The 25723-nt window shown below is 36.0% G+C and overlaps 1 protein-coding gene across 1 annotated transcript in view; it reads left to right on the top strand.

Annotated features, from left to right (window-relative positions):
- Nucleotides 1–1089: 1089 nt before the first annotated feature.
- Nucleotides 1090–25723, top strand: part of LOC120630270 — a 175602-nt gene continuing 150968 nt past the window's right edge. Inside the window, exon 1 of the mRNA XM_039899433.1 lies at nt 1090–1382. Within this exon, the coding sequence (XP_039755367.1) occupies nt 1362–1382 (21 nt within the window). The 5' untranslated portion in view covers nt 1090–1361. The remainder of the gene's footprint in view (nt 1383–25723) is intronic.

Genomic DNA, 25723 nt, shown 5'->3' with positions numbered 1-25723 from the left:
CTGATTATACGAAACACACTAGAAGGCTTCAACTACAAAATAATTTTGAATGCATGTTTCGCGCTCTTATAAAAATAAATAGCTATTTGCTTACATCAGGACGAACCCTTGCGCCACGTCCGCACCGAAAATCTCGGTTCGCAGGCGAACTACATTCATTTTTTAACTATTCACAACCTTGCGAGATACAAGAATAAAAAATTGCGGAATACAGTCATATCATTCTAGGAAACAATATTTATTTGCAAAATATAATATTTAAAAAATAATATCTAAAAAAATTAAAGAAATCAGACTGTTTGAAGAGGGCCAAAAACAAATCCAAAGGAGTCGGTTACAAACATACATACAGGTGAAGCTTAAATAAATCGTGTAAAAATTGATTTGACAAAGCAATCCCGGAAATAGCGTGGCCGTAATAAACTGCTTAGTAAGCATCGAAACTCGAATAATTCAAAACAAACGCCATTAATTTTGATACAGCCAAAAATAGACATGTGTTTATTGCGATAAAGTTCTAATTGCGAAAATCTTACTGATATAAATCTCTCCTTCACTGATAGAGTTAGCGAAAAGTTTAAGAACTTTATCGCATTAACGTTCAAGTGCATTTCAGTGCACTACGAATTGTACTGCTAGAAATATGTTCGTCTCTGTCTGACATACTAGTGAGCGTGATATAAGATTGCGTGAAAGATATGAGTTGAGCTATGATAGAGCGTAAATGGCAAGTTCTTCCGAAATTGGATAACTTTATAATTTCTTATTACATTGTTATATCTTTACGTAGCTAATAAACTTTAAATAATAATTATACCCATTTTAAGTCTAACATAAAGGCTCTTAGAAATAGCAGCCTGTCTGTTTGTATTCCGTGAATATTGCTTCGTTTTCGGTTTTTACCGACTCCACAATCTAGGATTACAATTGGATAGGATTATCAGTTAATAAATCCTATTAGTTAGGATGCAAAAAAGGCAAAAAATACATGTGAAAATAATATCGACTGGCGACGTAGTCTCGAGAACCTGCCCTTAACACCGCTTTACGTTCTATAGCCGCTCGCCAGTCAGTGCTGTACAGTGTTCACGAGCGGATGTGTCGAACGTTTCTTTGTAAACCTTTCGTATTTACAAACTTTAGACTCTTGTTTTGATAGTGTCAAATTTTTCATGCACACTTACAAATCGTTACTTAAGCGGAAATCGTGACTTATAGATATATTTTTTTTTTATTTTTTTTGGTTTAAGTGTTGTGTTCTTAACCTTGTGTTTGCTTTTCGGCGGGAGCTATTTCGGCGGTTATGATGTAACGTCGATTCCCAGGTTTGAGTCCCGTGGGATGGGAAGAGTGGAGTGAAAATGCACACTTCAATGATGATGGTGAGTTATTTTCGGCTGCCATTCGCCAGCGCTATGCCAATTTATGTGCTAGTGCATTTTTATTTGTGCAATGAATAATGATTTGTGTCACTTTAGTACGTAGGTATTTCATTTACAGATTTTAATAACTTCTTTAACGATCCATATACAATCAAACTGATTGTATATGGATCGTTACTATTTAGGCACAACTAGCTAACGCCCGCGTTAATTACGACCCCTCCTGGGAATATCCTAGGATAAAAAGTAGCTTATGGTACTCTCCGGCTCTGCAACGAACTCTATGCCAAAAATTAAGTTAATTGGTTGCTTAGTTAGGGCGCGAAAGATAAACAAACAAACATATTACGTTCGCATTTATAATATTACTACGGATTGATGTAGTGCTACTTGGAATAGGTCTTTTGTAGGGATTTCCTTGCTACAACGGTGAAAGAAAACATCGCGAGGAAACCTACATACCTACCTGAGAGTTCTCCATAATGTTCCCAAACGTGTGTGAAGTCCACCAATCAGCAGCGTGGTGGACTATGGTCCTCCTTCTCATTTTGGGAAGAGACCCGTGCTCTGTAGTTGGCCGGTAATGGGCTGATATGATGATGATGAGGGATTTTCAAATTACATGGTCTTCTGCCGTTTGTTGGCAGCGAATAGAATACCTAATGATTATTTACTGTGTTAAACTGTCTATTCAATAAATACAAAATAAATTTTATAAATTTGAAAATTAAAAAAAAAAAAATATATATATATATATATATATATATTTTTTTTGGAAGAATTTGGAAGAATTATATATATATATATATATATATATATAATTCTTCCAAGTGTAGGTAAAAACACTAATACAAATATGAATGAATGAATGAACACTTTTATTGTACACCCAACAAACATATAGAAAAATTATAAATAAAAATTTAACAAAAAGTATACAATTTGGCGGCCTTATCGCTACATAGCGATCTCTTCCAGGCAACCAAAACCAAATAATACATAATTGTTCTAGTAGTAATAAGTTTAGATCACTTTGGTATATACGTATTTACTTACTTGCTAATAAGAACGTAGGTAGGTACACATTTATCTATATATAGATTATTTTTGAATTTTTCATACTTTCTTATAATGTAAATTATTTTTTCATGTCTCTTTACTAAGAATATAAAAAAAAAATTATATTTCAATATGATTTGTTATTTGTTTTCTATTTTAAAAATACACCAATCGATTTACTCTTGGCAACTTAACTCTTACTCATATAACCTAACGTATCTATGATTCTTACAACAAGATGTGGTATTTTGTGTTTGTATTATGATATTTTTCATTTTCCAAATGGATTTTTCATCTGTCAAATGTCAGTTTACGAGTTCCGTAATGATTACGCACCGCCGAATCGGTGTCGTAACTTTATATGGCGTCTAACGTCGTAAGTCTCATCTAAGTGTTAGTGAAACGTTTTTTATCTACGCATCGCCCAAGTCATTAGGTATAAGGATAGCCAGTTTTTACTAAACCTAGGATTCCTAGGTTTAGTAAAAACTGGAATTACTGCCTTAACTATCAATTTACGCCATATCACGATGTCTTTCGCTATCCACAATCATCCGAGCTAGATATGGGTATTAAATACGTATTAATTACCCAATAAAACTTAAGTGCACGGCCATTATCCACTCCATTGCATTCGTCCTTGGTTTTCCGCAAAGCATCGATTTTCTAACTGTCCTATGATATTGTTTTTAATTCCACTACAAGTTAGTCCTGGACCGCAATCTCACCAGCAGGAGTAGCACAGGTAGGAGACAAAATTGATATCCCCCGATACCCCTTTTCGGGAACATGGAATAGGAGAAGTTTACTCCAATTTATTTAACCCGCTATTTTATATTATTTGGATATTATTTCCACTTGTGCACCAGTGCTCTGAGAGTTGATAAAGCTGTGGGAGAAGATACATTTTTACCCTTTCCCCGGGGAGATAATTGTCTCCTGCCCATGCTATGCTATGTTGCAGTCTAAAATATTTGCGGGTTATCTTCTTAGGGATTATAGCAATTATATTAAACCGATACACCTAATCGGTTACTCGGTCATCGTACCGCTTAGCGGCATGTCTTTGTCGGCCGGGTTGTAACTACTAGCTAACCTCTAGAAAAAGAAATAGTTGGCAAATCCAAAAGTGCACGCCTCTTTATCTCATTCATTACAATAAAATTGAGATTATTTGGAAATAATAATTAAACTACATCTAATTATACCGTGAAAAGTTAATGGCTTCTATTCCTTAAAATACTGAAAAAAAACCCACTCGATAAGTGAAGTATTTCGCTCGTTATCGTGACCACAAGATACGGGATCCGCACATAGACTCACGGACGTCCGAGACAGAACTTTTTTAAACATTTTTTTAATTAGTTTCAACAATAAAAAGAGATTAAAAAATATCATGAGTGTTAAAAATAGTGTTTTTTCTCAACATTTGTCTATTTATATTCACATATAAAAGCAATAAAGAATAAAAAAAGGGACATTTTAAGTTGGAGAATCACTCGGTGTGCGTAAACTGACAGTAATACCCACCTCAATGCTTCGCTTATGAGGCGTGCAATTATAAATACCCAAATTGCCTTTTTTTAAGGCAAACTAAAATTAATCAATGTAATCAATGGTTAGGTAGCATGGCAATATTGAATGCTCGTTATAGTTAACGTAAACAAGGAAGTCGCTGGCCATGTGTTAAGGGCTTGTTATCTTTGACGTGTAACGAGTGTGTTGGCTCTCCCATACAGAATTAAACATCACTGTGAAACATTCTGTAGATTTGTCTATATTTTTCAGACTAGTTTCCAGCTTATCGACAAAACGTACTTACTAGCGATTTAGCGTACTTAAGTACGACTCGAGTAGACACTGATTAAGAGTATCGGTTTAATATAACTGCCAAGTGCCATGCCTCTAACAGGTTTATGACTATCTCCATGGCGCAGTGGTGAGCGCTGTGGAAGATACCGGGTTCCATCTCTAGCATGGGTAATTTGGGAATTTGTAATTTCTGAATGTTCTCTTGTCTATGTGGCTAGTTATTTATTACCTACTAAAAAAGACGTCCCGTTGAAAGATTGGGCGTTCCGGTACGATGTCACGTAGAGACCGATAAGGAGTACGGGTTTAATATAACTGCCATACCCCTAGCAGGTTAGCCTGTTACCAGCTTACTCTCTTACCATCAGGTTAGGTTGCAGTCAAAGGCTAACTTGTAGCGGAATAATACATAGGTTAGCCCGCTATTATCTACGACTGCATTATTACTAATAGGCAGGTAAGATTGCAGTGAACTACTAAATTGTCATCAGCATCATTATTACCCAATAACGGCCCACAAAAGGGCACGGGTGTCCTAACAAAATTAGAAGAACATTGTAAACTAATTTAAGATCATTATGGAGCACTGGTTACCTTAAATTGCCAATAAATTAAAGGGAAATTCTTAATAATTTTAGAACAAATTACCTAATGAAATATTTGAGATACCTCTTACTCTACTTACTCGATAGAAAAGCTTCAGTATGAATTGTTCTAACTTCTAAGCTAAATATTAACTAACTGTGAGATGGTGACAGCAGAAAAATACCTGGCTAACTAAGTTTGATGTGGGCTCTGCTTAGACCGGGGCGCGTTTTGGATTCCTCGCAGCTTTAGGTTTAGGTCACACACATGCATTTCATCACAATGTTCACCGTAAAAACAAGTGATTAGAGTTATTTTTTAAAACATTGATCAAGCTATTGATGAAGTACGGATTAAATTGATTTTGTACTGCCTCGCTTATATGTCAAGAAATACTTGGGTATTTCTAATTGTTCTTAGATTCTTATATGGTGAGAGGCTTCGCCACCACTAGGCGAAGCCTCTCACCAGACTAGATAAGAGAAATTGCAGAAATTATAAATTCCCCAATCAACCACAGCGCCTGAGAGGTCGATATAACAATAACAAAAATGTCAGATTGTGTGAGTGACCACATTTTACCTAAGGTTTTTTAAGTTGTTGAACGGTAATGGTACATCATTGTCTATTTCTTTAGTATAGTGCCGAGCTATGAAACAATAATCGACAGTAAAGAAAAAAAATTATGGTACGGACCTATCTGATTGTAGTTTTATTAATCTATTTGACCTTCGCTTCAAAGTTACTGGATAAAAAACAGCAGTAGGTAGGTTTACCTTTGGGTTGGTGGTAAGGTAGGTTGTCTGTTAGATAATGTTTCTGAAAGAAGAGTGTTTTTGCAGACTTTTTTGGTAACAAACAAACATATACTAGCTATACTATATAAGCTGTGATAGCGCATTGGCGATAGCTCGACTTCACTTTCGGGGGACCGTGTTCGAATCCCAGCTCGCACCTCTAACATTTCTAAGTTATGTGCGATTTAACTAATTAAATATCACTTGCTTCAACGGTGAAGGAAAACATCGTGAGGAAACCTGCATGCCTGAGAGTTCTATATAATGTTCTGAAAGGTGTTCCACACACCTTTCCATCTTAGCCAAGTGCTATTACTTGGCTAGCATGGTTGGCTACGGCCTAAACCCTTTTACTTTTACCATTCTACTACAAGGCACTGGTGCATTGTAGTAGAATGGTAATGGTAAGAAAGACGAGGCAGGAATGGGGCCTGGGACGGTCATCCGTAATTATCAATGTCTACTGAGGGTTTCAAATAAAGGGAGATTAAGGCTCCAAGAGCAAGAATAGGAGTAGGTATATTGCCACACCTCAGGCGTTTGTTGAAAGAAGTTGCACCGTTATATTTTGTAACAGGTTTGTATTTGGCACTACCAATACAATAAAAAATTTTTTTATCTGCGTCTCATAATTTGTGCAGGGGAAGCCGCAGGGCACATCTAGTTGATTAATTAAAATAAAAAAGCTACCTATTAGCTCTTTCCCTTTGGGATAGTCTAGTAACAAAAGTACATAACAAAGCGAAACTCCATTAAGTAGGGGTTTTAAAACTTCAACCCCTACGAATGCAAAGCAGTAAAAGGGGAATCATAAATTCAGCTGTAGGCAAAAACGGCTCTCAGAAAATGAGTTCGTACAAATAACTCGTTATCTTTAACAAAAGAATAAGTAACACGGACCTTGAAACAATCACCGACAACAAAATACAAATAACTATTTCGCGTTTTGTTACTGTACTTCTTCCGGTATGTGTGTATGTTTGCGTGAGTGTGTGTGTATTTGCGTGTGTGTTTTTGTGTGTCTTTAGAAGATGTCTCTATCGTGCTATATCATCTTATCAGATTGTTGGCAAATCGGACAATCGTGTTCGATTTGCAACTATATACGCCTAGTAATCAGAGCCATTACTTCCCTTTCGTTTACACCGTTCTTCCAATAACTAAATTTATTTCAAGCATTGTATGTAAGTCTGCGAGGATTGCCTTGCAAAGATAGTAAGCGTAAATTCCTTCAATTGAAAGTTAGGTGTATTAGTTCTATAGGTATGAGTACTTCTTTTGAATGAATTTCCCGTTATATATTTCCTTTATACTTAACAAAAAGATAATTTTTTAATCTTCGTTTTTTATTCCACTACAAGTTAGCCCTTGACTGTCATAACACCTGCTGGTAAGGAATGATGCAGTCTAAGATGGTAACGGGCTAACCTGTTAGGGGTGCCCAAACCATCGGTTTCTACGCGACATCTAAATTTTAATCGTTTCGCGGCATGTATTTTTTGGTAGAGTAATAACTAGCCACGGCCGAGGCCTCCCGCCATCGCCAAATAAACTTTAACTTACTTAAAGTCCTTTTCTTTTTTCTTGTGAAAACTTCTAAGAAGGGAATCACAGTCAACTTTCTCACGAAAGTCAAGTCGAGTCTTCAAATATTCCGGGTCTCTTGAAGCTCCTAAAAAATTCATGCCCAATCCTTTTCCGTGATCTTTATAGTCTGTCCACTCTTGAACCAACTTTCATAAAGAGGAGGTTATTCATTCGACGTGGATTGTTTTTCTGGCGAATGTAGTAAACATTGAGAAAATATTTACGTTACGTATCTGATTTATTGAGGTAGGTTGTACACTATTTAACATGCACGTTAACGTGTATTTTCAACATCTTTTGTTATCAAACCTTTACCTTTTCTTATCTAAGCTGAAGAAATAAAGATGTACCTACCGTATGGGTATGTGTCTCATTGACCATGACCGTATATGTCTCATTTGAGGTATACACATTGAAAAGGAGCATGCTATATATTCGATGACTACAAAGTAAAAACATACAGAACCCTCATTCAGCCCCACGCACGTCTCACATCACACCCGCAGATTGTTGCGTGCTTGGCACCCTTTATTTACCCGGGATGAAAAGCATCTTATGTCCTTCTCTGGGATATCTCTGTGTCCAATTTCATCAAGATCTGTGCAGTGAAGCGAAAATAGGTAACAGACAAACAAACGGACCCATAATCACGATTATAATATTAGTATACACAATCCTGTGTGTGTATGTGCGAGGTATGTCCCCTAAAAATAATTAATGCCAAGAAAAACTAATGTGGGAAAACGAGTTATTTTATGAAGAAATCCGAGACATGTACTTTTAACTCGTAGGTATGAGAAAAAGTCAGTGGAGCGGCGTAACTGTTCCGCTTCAGTTGTCTGCTAGTTTCATATATATACATAATGCTATTTTAGTTATATTACAGTTCTTAGCAATGCTTACGACTTCCTTCGCTTCAAACATCGCACTACATGATAACGTAACTGATAAGCACCTCTAATATACCACAACAGAGGTAGCCAGAATGCTTTTAGATTTTAAGTTAAGATGAGAGAAGAAGGAAGTATTAATTTTCGTAAAGGGAACGATGGGCCATTCTTATTGTTAAAAAAATTCCTTAATAAGTAAAGAATAAACAAAACTTTCGTTTGTAGCAGGCGAATTAACTAGCGTTTCATAAAAAAAAAAAACTGATGTTTTAATCCCATAGACTGATCTAGATGTTTGTATGTTAGTAACAAAATTTACTTAATCACTATATTAGTACTGATAAGTTTAAATAATGAAAAACAATACTGTAAATTAACATAAAAAATCATCGAGAAACATTTTAAACGACTGTATAATTCTAAATTCCTTTTTGCATTAAAGAACAACCAGCTTTGTTTGGGTCTTCAACCAGCTTTTCATGTCATATTGGGCATTGATTTCAATAACATATCTTAAAAAGATAACGTGGTTTTTGTTTTATTTCTATTGCAAACCAGAAAAGCGAACATAATGCCATGAGGCTTCCAGGCTACCTGGTCTTATTTGCGCAATGAATTTGTTTATAGAGTTTTGTAATATTTTCTTAGTTAAAAGCCCACTGCCGGAACGAAACGAAAGTAAACTGTATTTTCTGTCCTTTACCTCTATGTCATATCGTTTGTCTATTTAAAACTATTTTCTCTTAGCTAATAAGTATGTTGTTTTACTTAAATAAACTAGAAACATTTTAAAAACCCGCGCTATATATATATTTGAGTATAGTTTTAAGATTATTCAGGTCAGCTTATACTGTAACTTAGCACAAAACTCTTGGTCTAGCTTCAAAGCCGAAGGAGAGATGTTCTCAGATCCTGAAAGTATACCAAATCCACCTAAACAAGACGAAGACTTGCTTGCTGCTTGCATTAACAATAAATAACTGCGCTGGTTAATTCTATGCGTATGCGCACATCATACTAACTACACAAGTTACGTAACATGCACCGGATCACAGAATAAATAATAGTCACTGAATGTCTAAACAGTAGATGTCAAAGCATTGTAATCATCGTAGGTATCCGGTGAAAGTATAAGTTCAAAACCTATGATTAAATAAAGGTATTACAGATTATCTACAGATTAAAGCCGTGGCTGTCGACTTAAGACATGCGCTGTTACGTAGCCTAATAACTACTAGCTGTGCACGCGATTTTGTTTGCTGTAAATTCGCGTGTACGAAGATAACTCTGTCTTAATGTTATTAATGCTAAAATAGGCAGTCAAACTAACTTTCGAATGTAAACTTAAATGAAAATACTAACTAAACTTAGGAAATAAATACAAGTATTATATACCTATTACCTACTCAGTAACATTAGGTCTTTATCAATCAACGGCCCATAAAGTATAGCTTTTCAGGAAAATTGGGTACATTCATCCGGTGCTCTGTTGCTGCGTGAAAGAAGGACGAACACAAAACCCAACAAATACTTTCACATTTGAAAGATTAGTAGAGTTTCGCAGCTTATTATGTTACCTGGATAGACCTCTCTCGAGGTGCTGGAATGTTGCACACGTGGGCTATAGGAGGGTCACATCAAGAGCCTGGTTTGTTGGGCCGGTGTAGTTTAGGGCCTTATAGGTCTGCGGTTTTTGTCTTTGTTACTCCTATTATTTTATTATTATTTAACTGTTTATTTGTACACCACTATGAAGCAAGAAAAATAATAAAAAAAACAATAGAAATACAAAGGCGGCTTTATCGCTTAATGGCGATCTCTGCCAGGCAACCTTTGGATTAGGACAAGATGAGTGAGAGTGGACAGGTGGTGTAAAATTAATATAAACCTACATTAAAATAGCTAAATACAAATACATAAACAAAATTGCACAAATAAGAAATTATATTTATTTTAATCGTTATATCGTGTTTATTTTATTATTAAAATGACTGTATTCAATTTAATTTGTGTTTCTTTTCACGTACACAAGATCAAATTTTAATGCTTAGTGAGTGATAGTCTGAAATGGCGTCAGAAAAAAGACAAGTGAAAATAATTCAGCTCATCATAATATGAGATCGTTGACATTCGAGTCATAACATGAATATGAGAATGTGTAATTGAAAGTGCTAATGCAATTAGCATGTCATATATACAGAGTTAAATACGTTAAAGTAAACAAAGACGAAGAGTAAAAATACATTGCGCTTTATTTAAAAACCACCTACTTTGACATCACATGTAAGACAAAATGCTGGTTTGTATTATTCATTGTTCTTAAGACTGTTTAAACAAAGAGCAATATTTTCAATCGATCAAGACAAACCAAAGTTTTGTGTCATATATACCCACAAGCTGAAATTAACGGATGGTAGTTAGTGGACTAGTGGATATTGGAAAATTTAAATGTTTTGCCAGCAACTGTTTTTTAACAAAACAGTCTCTAAGTGTAGGTAAGTTTATTATATGAAATATGATTAATTAAACGATTTTTCCTTTACATTTTATCTGTACACTCACAGAATTAAGAAAGTACAGAACCCAGGCATTCTTGCATGCAGTGCATTGTGTCCAAAAACAGTAAAAACACCCCGCGTACGGCTAATTTCACACCCGCGGAATTTTGCTAGCTCACAAACTTCCCATTTTCCCCAATTCATGGTAAACGTATGTACAACATTAGATGTAAAATAATTACTGTCAACTGCTAAATGGAATGAGTTACTGACTGTCTGTATGGCTTAAATTAGAAACGCCAATAACTCCGAAAACTTAAATGTATGCATGGGGATCGAACTCGGTACCCCTGAAAGCGCTATCACAGCTATAAGGTATTCAAATTCTATTCCAAGACTACTGTAGTATCTTATACACTCATGCATTTCGAATACCTACCAAAAGATTGTGCGTACCTACATTTCGCAAATTGCATACTTTATATTTATCTTTATATAACGCTTGTTATAGTGTTCGACTAACGCATACAAAATAGAACTTTAATTTGATGTTCTTAGAATACAAAATCATATAAATGTATAACCATATGGTTAGACCGTATTCGATAGTATCAGTAATGTCTTTGGAATGGAGTTTTGGATAAGATGATAAGCACTTGGATACATCAAGGACATACCGACTTATCGATAAACAGAGTCAATATTTGAACAGGTAGGTACTTCATAATTTAATGCATTTGTTTACTTTTTTTTTACAAAGTGAAGAAATATGGAGTGTAGACAAATATTGAAAAAGGATAGGTACTCTACGCGATAACATTGAAAATATTCAGTGATAGAGTTAAATAAGACATGAAACCACTTAAAAAAAAAGAATATATAATAAGACATAAATCAAATCATAAAAATTATTTCCATCAGGTTAGTTTTAACGTTTATCATCTAAGACCGCCAAACCGCATTTAAGCTGCTCGAAGGGTTCAGACTCTTGACCTCCCATGAGAGGGAGATGTGGCGAACTTTGCCGGATATTATGTCGTGTTAGTGAAATACAATTTTGGATATTGGATAGAAGCAGGCGTTACTTTGCGGAAATCCATGATATATTATCAAAATTAAGCTTAATTTGCTATACTCCGCGAAAAGCAAGAGAATCTGTGTGGTGTAATTTATAATTTCTTCAATCCTTATACCCCACACCAAACAGATCTTCGGCAATATACCCTCTACGCACGTTTCGCTCCGAAACCGGAGCATCATCAGGAGATATTGACTTTACAATGAATAATTGTTAACAATTATTCATTGTAAAGTTGAAGATCTGTTTGGTGTGGGGTATAAGGATTGAAGAAATTATAAATTACACCACACAGATTCTCCTGCTTTTCGCGGAGTATAGCAAATTAAGCTTAATTTTGATAAGTACAATTTTAGTGAGTGCTGTCCCGGTTTCAAAATACGACTGCTAGTTTTTATCGAACATGTCGTAATAGAAGACTAAGTATATAGGATAAAAGTGGGTAACTCTAAAAAAGGGAGACAAAGTACCCACTTTTGCCATTTAAAAATCGCTATGCCTTTCGGCGGTTATTTCACCAACGAAAAGATTCCCGAAGAAGGTTTTAGTCAGGCAGACGGCAGGTCGTAAAAAAAAATCGAATCTACAACGATACTTGTTCAAGTTGGAGACACCACATGACGTGGTATTTGCAGTGGTATTAAGGGCTCGAAGAACACGATGAAGATAATATGCTAGTGATAAAAAATAACAGAAAACTGTTTAACGTCATCTGCTTGAATGGGAACAACATCAACTGGTGCTGAGAGTTTTTTTGGAAGAAAGATAAAATACCTAACACTTTTTAACCTAAACGATTGTTAGTAAAAAAACAGGCCAAGTGCGAGTCGGACTCACGCACCTAAGATTCCTTATTATTATCTATAAAAACGGTAAAACAATCACGTTTGTTGTATGGCCCCCCATTCGTCCGGGAGGCATACAACGGGTTCCCCGAGAGTCTAACAAAGCCAACAAGAGGGACATGCCGTGGTGGTTTTTAGTTTGGGTAGCCTCCTTTAGAGGGAGGAGTCCCACATAACCTCCGTCCAGCTCAAGGGTCGGAGGTAGCAAAGTAGCAAGAAAGCTTTTCTACCGCGCCAAAAAAAAAAAATACATAACTAAATATTCTGTAGATATTTCCAGCGTTTTGGGTACGGTAACCCTAAAAAAGTAGCCACTGAACTAATGTAGCAGTTATTTATAACTAAGTTTAGTTTTATAAAATATTTCCTATTTTAACTATACTTCCTGTAGGCACCTGAATCCCGAATAACACAACATGTAAACGTTTCTACGCAGTTTTAATGAATTTAACCTAGACAATACTAGTTTACCCTTGTCATGGGCAAAGGTCAGATGTCAGGTACTAGGTCAATCTAGCCATGAATCGAGTTACATCATAGATCTTTTTCTATTAAATAGCCAATGTCCTTGCCAAATGCAGTAATACATATAATTAAAGCACATAATAATAAAATATACTACGACAATACACACATCGCCATCTAGCCCCAAAGTAAGCGTCGCTTGTGTTACTGAGATAACTGATGAATATTTTTTATGACTAATATACATAAATACTTATAATATAGATATAAACACCCAGACACTGAAAAACATTCATGTTCATCACATAAACATTTTCCAGTTGTGGGAATCGAACCCACGGCCTTGGACTCAGAAAGCAGGGTCGCTGCCCACTGCGCCACTCGGCCGTCATAAACGTTGCATAAGGCCAATTTGTAATGCTGACTTTACAGATAGTTGTATGCCCTTGTTCAAGAAGCTGATGGTGTCACCGATTTCGAGTTTGATATCCCCAATATTTAAACTAAAGTCTGCAATTAACTCCAGACACAAATATATCATCATCATCATCGTATCAATCCATTACCGGCCCACTATAGGGCACGGGTCTCCTCCCACAATAAAGAGGGGTTAAGGCCGTCATCCAGTGTGGATTGGTAGACTCAGGCATGCAGGTTTCCTCACGATGTTTTCCTTCACCGTTCAAGCAAGTGATATTTTAATGTCTTAAAAAGCACATTGCTTAGAAAAGTGAGAGGTGCGTGCTGGGATTCGAACTCTGCCTCCCGAAAGTGAAGTCGAAGTCCGACCCACTGGGCTAACACCGCTTCAAAAAATATATTTTTTATTATATTTTCGTGTCTGGTATTATCTTTATTTAGGAAGAATGTGCATCCATAATCACGTGCCATCACATAGTCATATGTCTATAAAAGCATTTAAGAACTATTTATTCAAATTATTATAATAATTATTATATACATTAGATAAAACTTATTACAATGGAAATTAATTTTTGAATGTCAAATTTGTAAATAAGTCACTACCTAATTCTAATTAATTAGGATTAATATTCGATACTTTTTTACATGATGACATTATATTTGTGCAGTGTTGTTGTTTGTGTGAGTTTTGAGAAAATGAATACTTTACATTTATTTTAATTACATGGGAATGAGGAAATGGTTTCAGTTATTATTTACAATGAAATTCTGTTAATTAAAATTTAAAAGTTTGTTAATTTATTATCATAATACTGTGCGATTTAAATATTTACACTCCTAAAAATTCAAAAAAAAAAAATTCAAATTCATTTATTTCAAGTAGGCCTACTTTATAAGCACTTTTGAAACGTCAAGTATGCATGTTTGTGTGACTCTACCACCGGTTCGGAAAGCAGATTCTACCGAGAAGAGCCGGCAAGAAACTCAGTAGTTGCTCTTTTCCAACATCAACATTTACAATCATTTTGCTATCTTGCGGGAGATGAGAGCGAGGCTGGCTGCTTCCATTCTACCTTGTCATTGAGGAATTCATCAAATGTATAGTAACCTCGCTGTACTAGATGCGTTTTTACACATTTTTTAAATGTATGCATTGGTAGGTCAAGAATTTACTAAATAACAGAATATGTTGAAGCTTTGTTAGATGTATTAAGACCTATTTTGGCCATATTCCAGCAAATAAAAACTATTCTGTATTCAATTCTAAAAGTGTTTGAATACGACTTAGGCTAAAATTATTATTTGGACGACAGCATGAACTACCTTCTCCCGGGATAAACTAATCTTGCTACCTATATTCCAGGTAACTTAGAGCGGTATTAAATAAAACATTTTTTAATAAACCTCATAGATAGTGCGAGCATCGACCCTATACAAAAGTGGTATGTTACACTGTTCCCATATTTAAATATGTAAACTGAAGATATTTTGCATACAACCTTGTGATTAGAGTGATCGGATACATTAAGGGAAAAATGTAACGCAATGAAAAAGTGTGCGCGTAAAAATAAAAAATATAATTTTATTAGTTCATTAGTGTCTTCCTTCAATAATAAATCTGTCAGCAACTCCCTGCGACTCGTTTGATGTTATCGGTCCAGCTAATAGGGGATCTAATAGAAGTCCTGCGAGTTTCCGGTGTTAGGTCTTCCGCCTAGCAATATGAGACTCCATCGTCCAATGTCACTCTCAGACTATATCTTTTCGATGGATCTATCCAAAATGAGCTATAAAGGCAATTTATCAAGTTTTTCACTGATTGCTGATAATAACCAGACCAACACATAAGAACGTCTTAACAAAAACAAAGAATTTGTTTCTTCTCAAATTTTTTCGTCATTTATTACTACGGCCTAAACTCTTCTCATTCTGGGAAGAATGGGTCCTGTAGTGACCTGGTGATGGGTTGATATGATGATGATGATGATGATAATGATAAAATAAGGCCGCTGACTGTCATCAGCATTTCTAAATTTTCAGTAGACGCTTCCTTACTTGTAAAGTGACTAATACACAGGCCTTCGTAGGAATGTTAAGTTACAATTATCGAAAAGTTTTCACAGTTATGCAAGCACGATAATAAACTTATAACTCAGAACTCAGCGAAAGTGGTAACTGAGCATGAATCAAGCTCCATATGATTGAGAATTCATTTATAACCTATGAGTAGTTTCCGACCTACGTAGCGTAGGGCGTATTGTTTACTCGCTTTTTCCAGCGACGCGACGTGCTAATTTTAGACAAGACCGCACACATTTATGGTCGCCTGGTTATTGATGATTTCAGAGCTTACTGATAATCTGTGGAGAGAAAAAAAATGTTTTCTCGTTACTTTGGGTTCTTTTTAATTCTTAATTTTCATTAATCTCTGATGTTTAAATGTCAACGCAGTTAAATTTTTACAATACAATTCACTCTTCTATTATAAAGGGATACGTTGGGCATCCCATCCCTCCATTTTTAACATTTATGCGACTTAATCTAAAAGAAATACTTACATACCGTGTTACTGTGGGATAGACCAAGTACGTAATATTTCTGTTTTTTTATGAGATGGGGAAGGACCCAACGTTAGGACTTTAAGGGTTCCGTACCCAAAGGGCAAAACGAGACCTTATAAGTAAGACTTCGCTGTCCGTCCGTCTGTCACCAGGCTGCTATCAAGAACGGTGATAGTTAGAAAGTTAATTTTTTTTTGAAATGGTGTATTATTTCTCTTTGCGTTATAACAACAAATGCTAAAAGACAGAATAAAGCAAATATTTAAGGGGGCTCTGACCTAACATATACAACAGATATGATTTTTTGGCTATTTCTTTATATAATGGAACGATTCATGCGCGAATCTCACTCGAACTTGGCCGTTTTTTTAATGTTATACTTCTTTTGGCGCGTTAGGGAAAAATGATGAGAATAAATTTGTACGATGCGCTTGCACACCGTCACAAAAAACTGACACCCTGAAGTTAGCTATAGTGAACATTTTAGTATTTCAAAAAATCGTTTTACCTGACACTTTCAATTGTCAAAGTTTGCGGGCTCATTCCGATGATTTAATTGTACAAAAAATCTCAAATTTAAATGTGAGTGGTGCGATAATGAGATAACTAGATAATACGTTATTGCGTTATTTTGCTATTGTTTGTCTTTTTTTCTACAAACACATAAAGAATAAGGCGAAAGATAAAATTTTTGAGATTTTTATTTTGAAATCGCGTATACAATATATTGAACGACTTGAACGACTGAGCTTTTAAGATTGATTGCGGATTTAAAGGTTTTAAATTAAAACGGGAGTCTTGGCACACGTCCAGGATACGTGTACGATCTTTCATCAGCAATTTATATAAACAGCCTGATGTTGATTTGCTTGTATTCCTTTCTTTTAGGGAACGACGGATCCGATCTATACCGTTTATCGCATCAACAAATTAGATCTTTTTTGTGTCGTGATTTTAAGGCGGGTGAAATACAAATTCTTTTTGACTCATTGGAACTAGGAAGTTTGACCACATTTTACAAAAAAATGCCCTTTTTTTTTATTAAATAAAAAAAACTTTTCCAACTTTATAGCTATATAGTGCATTGTGGACTGACTTTGCGCCTCTTTTCTTGTTATTTTATTTGTTTCATCTTTTGTAGTTATCTCAGTGAAGTATCGCAAATGATAACGTAGTAGCATTGGCGTGCACTACATACATGCACAAAAGCACTGCATACCCAATTTATTTTGTATAACCCGTATTGGAGGGGAATTTTTCCATTTTATCCCATGTACCTGCTTTATGAATACCCTGGTCAGAAACCCTTTGCACGCCACCACGTAGTAGGTCGATGAAAACAGAAGCCACATAACATTATTTACATGTATTACTTTTAATATTACGAGAGCTTCGAGATGTGAAAGTGTAAATAAATTAATTCGTTACAATTTTCTTGATGGATCGCGAATCTTAATGGCTAGGGATGTCACAAAGTTTCAAACGTTTTCAAACTGCTTATAAAGTTTTAAAAGTTTTCTTATCTCTTATTTGAGTGAGGCATATATATAAATTAAGTTAAGTTACTCATTGGACAACTTATTATTTACTATTGTTCTAAAGGTGGTATTTACAGCAAACTGCAATAACTTCTCGTCTTATAAATGAGAGTGTACCCAAAGCTGAGTGGATTGATAAATAATTTAAATGGACAAAATAATCAATGCTTGTTTTTTGTTTTACTAAGAAAACATTTATACTTGTATTATATTATAGGTCCTTCATTCATGCAGTTTTTAAAAGAAACAGATTGCTAAACTATTTTACTATGTTGCATTATATCAATCTTATTCAGAATAAACTATTAAATCATTTGTTTCTATACGCTTCAATGAATCATTTTATTTGACGAGGCCGCATTAGATTTCGTAAAGTCTAGCAGCACGCGCATAAACACGAACAAATAAGCTTCAGTAAATTATACTAAATTGCGGGATTAAACTATAAATTTATCAATATTACTTCTCTGAAGATAAAAAGTGGGTGTTTATTGTAAAGCTTTGCACTACGCTGACTTGAGTTTATGTGATGATTTTAAACATACTGCTCCATTCTCGTGACTGCAATTTGTAATGTCAATTTTCCATTTATTGTATAATGAGGCAAAGAGGATACAAACATATTTGAAAAGGTGCCAAGTACGTTGTCACAAAATAGATTCCGAGTGCAGTTTCAGTTAACATGCTTAATATCAGGCCTCAGTTCTTAGTGTATTTACATCTGCGTATTATCTATAGCAGCAAATCTTTCTCTCTTTTTTTTTGCCGATGGCTTGAAGACAAAATGCTTACTCATTAAAGGTATTCAAGTTATGCGTGACAACAAACATATTTGCCGCGAGGCCGTTCGTACCATTGCAAAGTATTAAGTACAGTGAGCTTTCAAATAGTAACATATTTAATATTAAATCAGTGATAAAGGAGATATAAATGTTTCCTTTGGATCCGATAAACGTGACATGTCAAATCTTACCCAATTATACCTTCTACCAATGTAGTTGCATTGTTGTGAATTTTGAATGAATGAATTTTGGGAATGTTCTCTGTGTAAAATTTGAGAAAATTCACAAAATTCATTCATTCATTCATTCATGTCTTCATTATTTAAAATAAAACATTTGACTCTCTAAGGTCTGGTACACATAAGGCGCCTTTGAAGAGCGTTTAGGTATCAAGAGCTTAAATACGAGGCAAAACTTCCTTGTAGCTTTACACACTCAAAAGCTTTCTGTTAACTAAGCACCCGTTACACGCGAGCTTGTAAATTTCATAAGAGACGCGTGTTGAGCTAATGCTTTGTGATCACAAAGATCAAATAGACTGTGTTTGTGATACATACGCCGCTATGTTCTTATACGTATTCCACCAGGCGTTTTTATATGGAGTCGTTGCACTTCTGGCCAATAGCTATAAGTGTTTGTTTTCTTCTTTTGTACTGAGGGTTTGGAACGGTTGAAGTTTTAGTTTTTAGTCTGCGAACTGATTCATCAACATTGTCTTACAATCATGTAAGTATTACCTAACCACAAAAGTGAGACGCACGAATTTCCGCCGTTTAAGCGGAAATTGAAGGAATTCTTAATGAATAAAAGTTACTATGGAATTAATGAACGTGTGACCATTTATTTGAAATGATTTTAACTATTGCACCTACATGTTTTGCAGGCTGTTAAGCGAAATTTGGTTAAGAGTTAACCATAATATTTAAGACCTGTATACTAAGCCAAATTCGCAAAGAAATAAATATGTACGCGCACAACGCGTACGCGTGCACAATCTATACGCGCTATGGAGCGAGCTATGTTGGGAGTCTCTCTTCGGGATAAAGTTCGCAACGACGAAATCCGTAGGAGAACCAAGGTCACCGACATAGCTCAAAGGATAAGCAAGTTGAAGTGGCAGTGGGCAGGTCATGTCTGTCGACCGATGGCCGTTGGGGCAGACGTGTCTGGAGACCGCGAATCGGTAAGCGCAGTGTGGGACGACCTCCAGCCCACTGGACAGATGACCTTAAAAAGCTGGAAGCGGCTGGATGAGAAAGGTGGAAGACCGTGTGAGGTGGCGCGCTCTTGGAAAGGCCTATGTTCAGCAGTGGACGCTTGTGGGCTGTTGATGATGAAATGTGTCCGGTTCAAAAGCGCCTTCTAACGACCTATTGGAATAAATAAATAAAAACTTTAACTTCAACAACGACGGCCGAGTGGCGCAGTGGGCAGCGACCCTGCTTTCTGAGTCCAAGGCCGTGGGTTCGATTCCCACAACTGGAAAATGTTTGTGTGATGCACATGAATGTTTTTCAGTGTCTGTGTGTTTATCTGTATATTATAAGTATTTATGTATATTATTCATAGAAATATTCATCAGTCATCTTAGTATCCATAACACAAGCTACGCTTACTTTGGGGCTAGGTGGCGATGTGTGTATTGTCGTAGTATATTTATTTATTTATAACTTCGAACGCTCAGATAAATGCTATGTGTGTACACTACCTACGCGCGTCAAACGCAGCGTCGATCGTGTATGGATAATATTGGAGCTTTTTGTGACAGTGCTCGTCGGGGGAAGTAGATGCTTATTTCTGCCGCCAAGCAGCATTTTTGTGTTCCGTCTGAAGGGTGTGGTTGTCGGTGTAATCACGGGCACATGAGGCTTAACACTTACGCTTTAAAAACACTTACGGCTTTGAACTTACGCACTTACAGAAAAATCCTATTAAAATCTTAATGATTACTTAAACGATAAAAAAGCTTGCGTGTGAATTGCTTCATAGCTTAATATTAATTTACCGTGAGATAGTGATAACAAAAGAAATTACTTAGCTAAGTTTGTTGTGGGCTCTTCTTAGACTAGGGCGCATTTAGAACCTTCGTAGCTCTAGCTTTACACAGGGCGGCACTTTCCAGAATGTATTTCTTGCATGCCCCGCGAATAGTTGCTCTGATTACGGGTATTCCTCTAAACATGGGGTGGCCTCCTTGGCCCGTCAATTAGCGCTATAAAAAAGGGTTTACGGATATATCAACATTGTCTCACAGCAGTAGCGTGCACTTCATACATGCACAAAAGCACTGCTTACCCTAAAATTGAAATATAGCTCGTATAGGAGGAGGAGGATTTTTACCGTTTTATGCCATTTTCCTGCTGTATGCATACCCTGGTAAGAAACCCAGGCACGCCACTGTCTCACAGTACACACACCATATAAAAAATTATTGTCATGTAAAATGTACCTATCAAAAAAAGCCTATCTGAATAAAGAAATATTTGACTTTGATTTCTACTTACGCGCGTCGCCGATATTTGTGTGGGTTTATACATAGAACATTTCAATAAGTATTTCAATAATCATCAACCATTTAATTGCCCTCAACGCGGCGCTGGAAACCAAACTGACAAGTACGGATTTAGAAATCTAATTTAATATTATCATAAATGCGAAAGTATGTTTGTATGTTTGTTCTCCCTTCACGCCATTACTAAGCAATCAATCAACTTTATTATATATATACAATAGTATAGAGTAAGTTAAAAGGACGGAGACTTTTTATCCCAAGAAAGCAAGCAGTTCCCACGGGAATTGTATAAAACCGTAAACACGGACGAAGATCGCGGGCAAAAACCAGTCCTTACTAACATCATAAATGTTAAAGTGTCTTTGGTTGTTTCTTCGTTTGTCCTTCCGTTACGCCCCAATTTAAACAACCAATTCATATAACTAATTAATAAATTCTTGAATTAACGGAGTCAAAAACCTTAATAAATAGGGACGATAACCGCGGGCAAAAGCTAGTCCTTACTAACATTATTAAAGAGAGTGTGTTTGTTTGTTTCTTTGTTTGGCCTTCCTTTACGCCCCAACTTTTGCAAATAGTTAATAAATTATTAAATAATTGGTCGAGATAACAGAGAGTAACATAGCCAGGCTCCTTTTTCTTCAAGGAAAACAAACATTTCAACCTTATAAATGTTAAAGTGTGTTTAGTTGTTTCTTTGTTTGCCCTTCCTTTACGCCCCACCTTAAGCAACCAATTAATATCATTAATAAATAATTGGTTATATTAGCAGAAAGTTACATAGGCTACTTTTTCTCCCAGGAAAACAAAGGGTTCACAAGGGATTGTCAAAAAGAGTAATAAACGCAGGCAGCAGTAAATAATTATTTTTTAATCACCGAGCCGCAGACAGCCCTAGTGTTTCATTATCACCTAGTTATTTACGCCCCAGCGAGCGCGACGAATCATTTCACTTTGACAGAACCGCGTTCGATTTCACCGCGCCGGGGCACGCGAATTGACGGCGATAAAAAAATATCCATTTCTATAATTATTTCTTTAGATGTTCAGTGACTGGTACTCTCGAATTTTAATGTATTCGAATAAATATAATAGGAGTTTGTCTATGTGCCCGCCTACCCGCATGAAATGAAAATGGAAATACACTTTGTAGGATGTCGTTGCGGAGAGTGCGGAGTTGCGGTAAATGAAATGCCGTAGTCGGAGGGTAACGTCCGTATGTTAATAATTACAACAATATTTGTGAGAGGAAACCGATATCAGGGCACCGAGCGGCAGGGCCGGATAGTCGTCCGCAAACACCTGGGAGTGTTTCGGTGCTCGGCGTAGTAAGTCTCAGGAGTTCTACAAGAGTCCGCTGCACCTGTTACTTTGACCGAAGCTCTTCACCTAAGGCATCGAATATTGTTGCTTTTTTGCTTTTTCGGAAGGACACTTGTCGATAACCACCTAAGGGGTTGCTACGGCGTCACCGGGGGAGTGGGGCGAGCGCGAAAGCTCGCCATGAGAAGAGCCCCAGGGCTCGACGACATCGGGGGGATGAATATTGTTGTACCCGCCCGGTACTTATACTTTTGGCGAGGAACAAACGATAGCGCGAGGTAGAGGACTAGTGGTGCCATCTGTTGCACTATCCTATACTAATCCGTCGCACTTCGGAGTGCATATCGGGTTGTTCCCTCGTTCCTTTATATTATATTATTTATTTATATTTATACTTTTATATTAGGTAATAACTAAAGCGGGATACCAAACATTTAAGGCGGAAAAAGTCTTGGGCCACGTCTATCAATTCATATTCGTTAACTGAATAGTTAGTTACTAGATTGGTCCCTAGTGCCACGGTGTGGCGTGCGTTTACTTTTAAGCGAGAGAGTGGAGTTAAGTGGAGTGGGCTGGAGTTGAGTGAAAATAAGTGCAGGATATTTTAGCGCAGTGCAATGTAAATTCATATAAGTAGAGTTCAAGCGACATACCGTTACGATACGATGTCATGTAAAAATCAATCAAGTGCGATTTCATGACCAGACTTAATAGTTATACATATTATAATAATAAATAAATATATTATGACAATACACACATCGCCATCCAGCACCAAAGTTAGCGTAGCTTGTACTAGAAGACTGATTAATATTTTTAATTTTATGAAAAATATACATAAAAACTTATAATATACATATAAACACCCAGACACTGAAAAACATTTATGATCATCGCACAAACATTTTCCAGTTGTGGGAATCGAACCCACAGCCTTGGACTCAGAAAGCAGGGTCGCTGCCCACTGCGCCAATCAGCCGTCAGATATAGTTAGAGACAACGTTGAAATGTTTGTTAGAACGTAATAATAACGATATTAAACGGAATGTATATATAATGTAATTTTTTTTTTTTAATTTTATTTATTAAGACCCAAACAGTAAACTTAATACATAAAATTAGTACAAAGAAAATAACACAAACACCAATTAAGTAGCCGCTTATAAATCTAACGAATTAGACGTTAGTTTTATTTATAGCATAACTATTAGCGACCACATTGTGCATTGCAAATACTTTTTGCGTAAAAACGTTAAGTGTGTCAGTGGACAAGCTGCAAGCTATATAAAGTAGGAATGAGTTGTACGTACAAAGTAAAAGCCACTGCCCTGTTGCGTAACCAGTTGCCTTATAAGGTAAACTAAGTTAACCCTAAAGGGCGTACGCTGTAACACGGTGCGGCGTTTTGGATAAAGAATAACTTCAAATACAGTGGCGTGCATAGAGGGTATGCACAGGGTATGCAGATAAATAAATATACTACTACAATACACACAACACCATCTAGCCCCAAAGTAAGCGTAGCTTGCATTATGGATACTAAGATGACTGATGAATATTTCTATGAATAATATACATAAATACTTATAATATACAGATAAACACCCAGACACTGAAAAAAAAGACGGGTTGCACTCCGGGAGTGCCGGCAGAAGTGAAAACTTGATTATTAATTAACGTTGAGCATGTTTGATATTTTGGAATGGTTAGGGAATAATTTTGCACCAATTGCTTTATCAGTATTAAAGTACTATCATTTATGTGGTAGAATACAATATTCATTTATTGCGCTATCGTACACAAACATGACAATTTATATTACATTAAATATTTAACACTTTAAAACTATTACAATTATTTTACATTAAAAAGTTTATCTCTCCGAAAAATCAACTTTCATCCATAATTTCAAGGACTTTTTCACCATCATCATTACCAGAACTATCATCGCCAATCTCTAAAACTGATACAAAATAGTAAATAAATAATAAATAAATAAATAGTAGATAGCTGTCTACTCTCCATCCGTCTTACGCTTTTTCGATCAGGTCACGTGTCCTGACGCGAGTTTAAGATTTTATACCCATTACAGAATAAGTGCTCAACGCCGCTAAAGAAGTTTTCACTTCAAAAATTCATGTGCATCACACAAACATTTTCCAGCTATGGAAATCGAACGCACGGCCTTAGACTCAGAAAGCGGGGTCGCTGTAAACGGCTTCCTACTTAAGGGTAGGCTTTTATAACTCTTAAAATGTCTATTGTTAAGTTTTTTATAACTCGTACTGGAGATTTTCTTTACTTTATATCATCTGCATACCCTATTCATATCCTCTATGCACGCCACTTCAAATACGTATAATATTTTATCCCAAATTACGTTAAATCAAGTAAGATTTCGTTACATGCGAAATTCTAAGTATTGAAGCGACTTTCATCATAGGAACCCATTACCGGCCCACTCCTCTCAGAATGAGATGGGTTTAAGGTATGAGTCTACCTGGCCAAGAGCGGATTGGTAAACTTCACACGCCGTTGAGAACATTATGGAGAACTCTCAATCCTGCAGGATTAATTCTCCTTTTTCTTCACCGTTTAAAGCAAGTGATATTTAAATGGACTAAATTAAAAACACAAATAACCTCGAAAAAGTCAGTGATGCCAGGGCTCGAAGTCCGTCATCACGAAAGGAAAGCTGAACCCATAACCAGTAGGCTATCATCGCTTCGAAAAAAAATATTGCCACGTTATTCTAGTAGTGGAAATAGTTGCTCGAGTTCTAACTCATTTATTACTTTCGGAGTACTGTACGTTTTAAGCAAATAAATATCACTAATAACTATAATAATAATAAGAATAACGGTAAAGGAAAACATCGAGACGAAACCTGACTCTCCATAATGTTTTCAAAAGTCTAGGAATTAGCTTTCGGCCAGCGTTCACTTGTTATAGTTTCCGGGATAGTTTCAATTTCGGGATTCTGTCAAGTAATTCTCAATATCAGCCTAGTAGGAAATTGGTGTGGTTTCATCTTCGTGTCTCGGAGAGCACGTTAATATCCCTACCATGTCGTAAAAGTAATTGGTAAAGCTCATCAACTCGCACTGAGCAAACGTGGACGGTCTAACATATAAGTCTGTCTTTCATGTTAAAAAAGAGAACATAATGATTATGAATAAAAACAGCTATGTATTTACATATAGATATGATAAAAGTAATTAAAATAATTATATAAACTAATATCTACCTACCTTGTCACATAAACTCTGTGTGGTTTGAGATGAGGTGAGTTACCTAGTTGTCTTTAATTGTTTTACTCTTAAGTTGATGCAAAACAAAAAAAAAATAGATAAACAGGCATGACGATACCTCTTGTAGCCATTATTTAAAGAAACCTAAAAAGTTTCAAAGGCCATAATTTTTGGGCTTGACATTTTGAAGCTATGTTTCAACCTAAAAATAAATTTGTACAACAGCAAATGTCAAAAATACGTGTTTTATATCAACGTTCGCCGTTATCAGCACACATCGGGAACATATTTTGCAAGTGCTAACCCACATCTATAAAAGTGACAGTTTTAGTGAT

The sequence above is a fragment of the Pararge aegeria genome, chromosome 16 (assembly GCF_905163445.1).
Source record: "Pararge aegeria chromosome 16, ilParAegt1.1, whole genome shotgun sequence".
Taxonomy (NCBI): Eukaryota; Metazoa; Arthropoda; class Insecta; order Lepidoptera; family Nymphalidae; genus Pararge; species Pararge aegeria.
The sequence above is the reverse complement of the archived record's forward strand: the minus strand, read 5'-3'. Positions and strand labels throughout refer to the sequence as shown.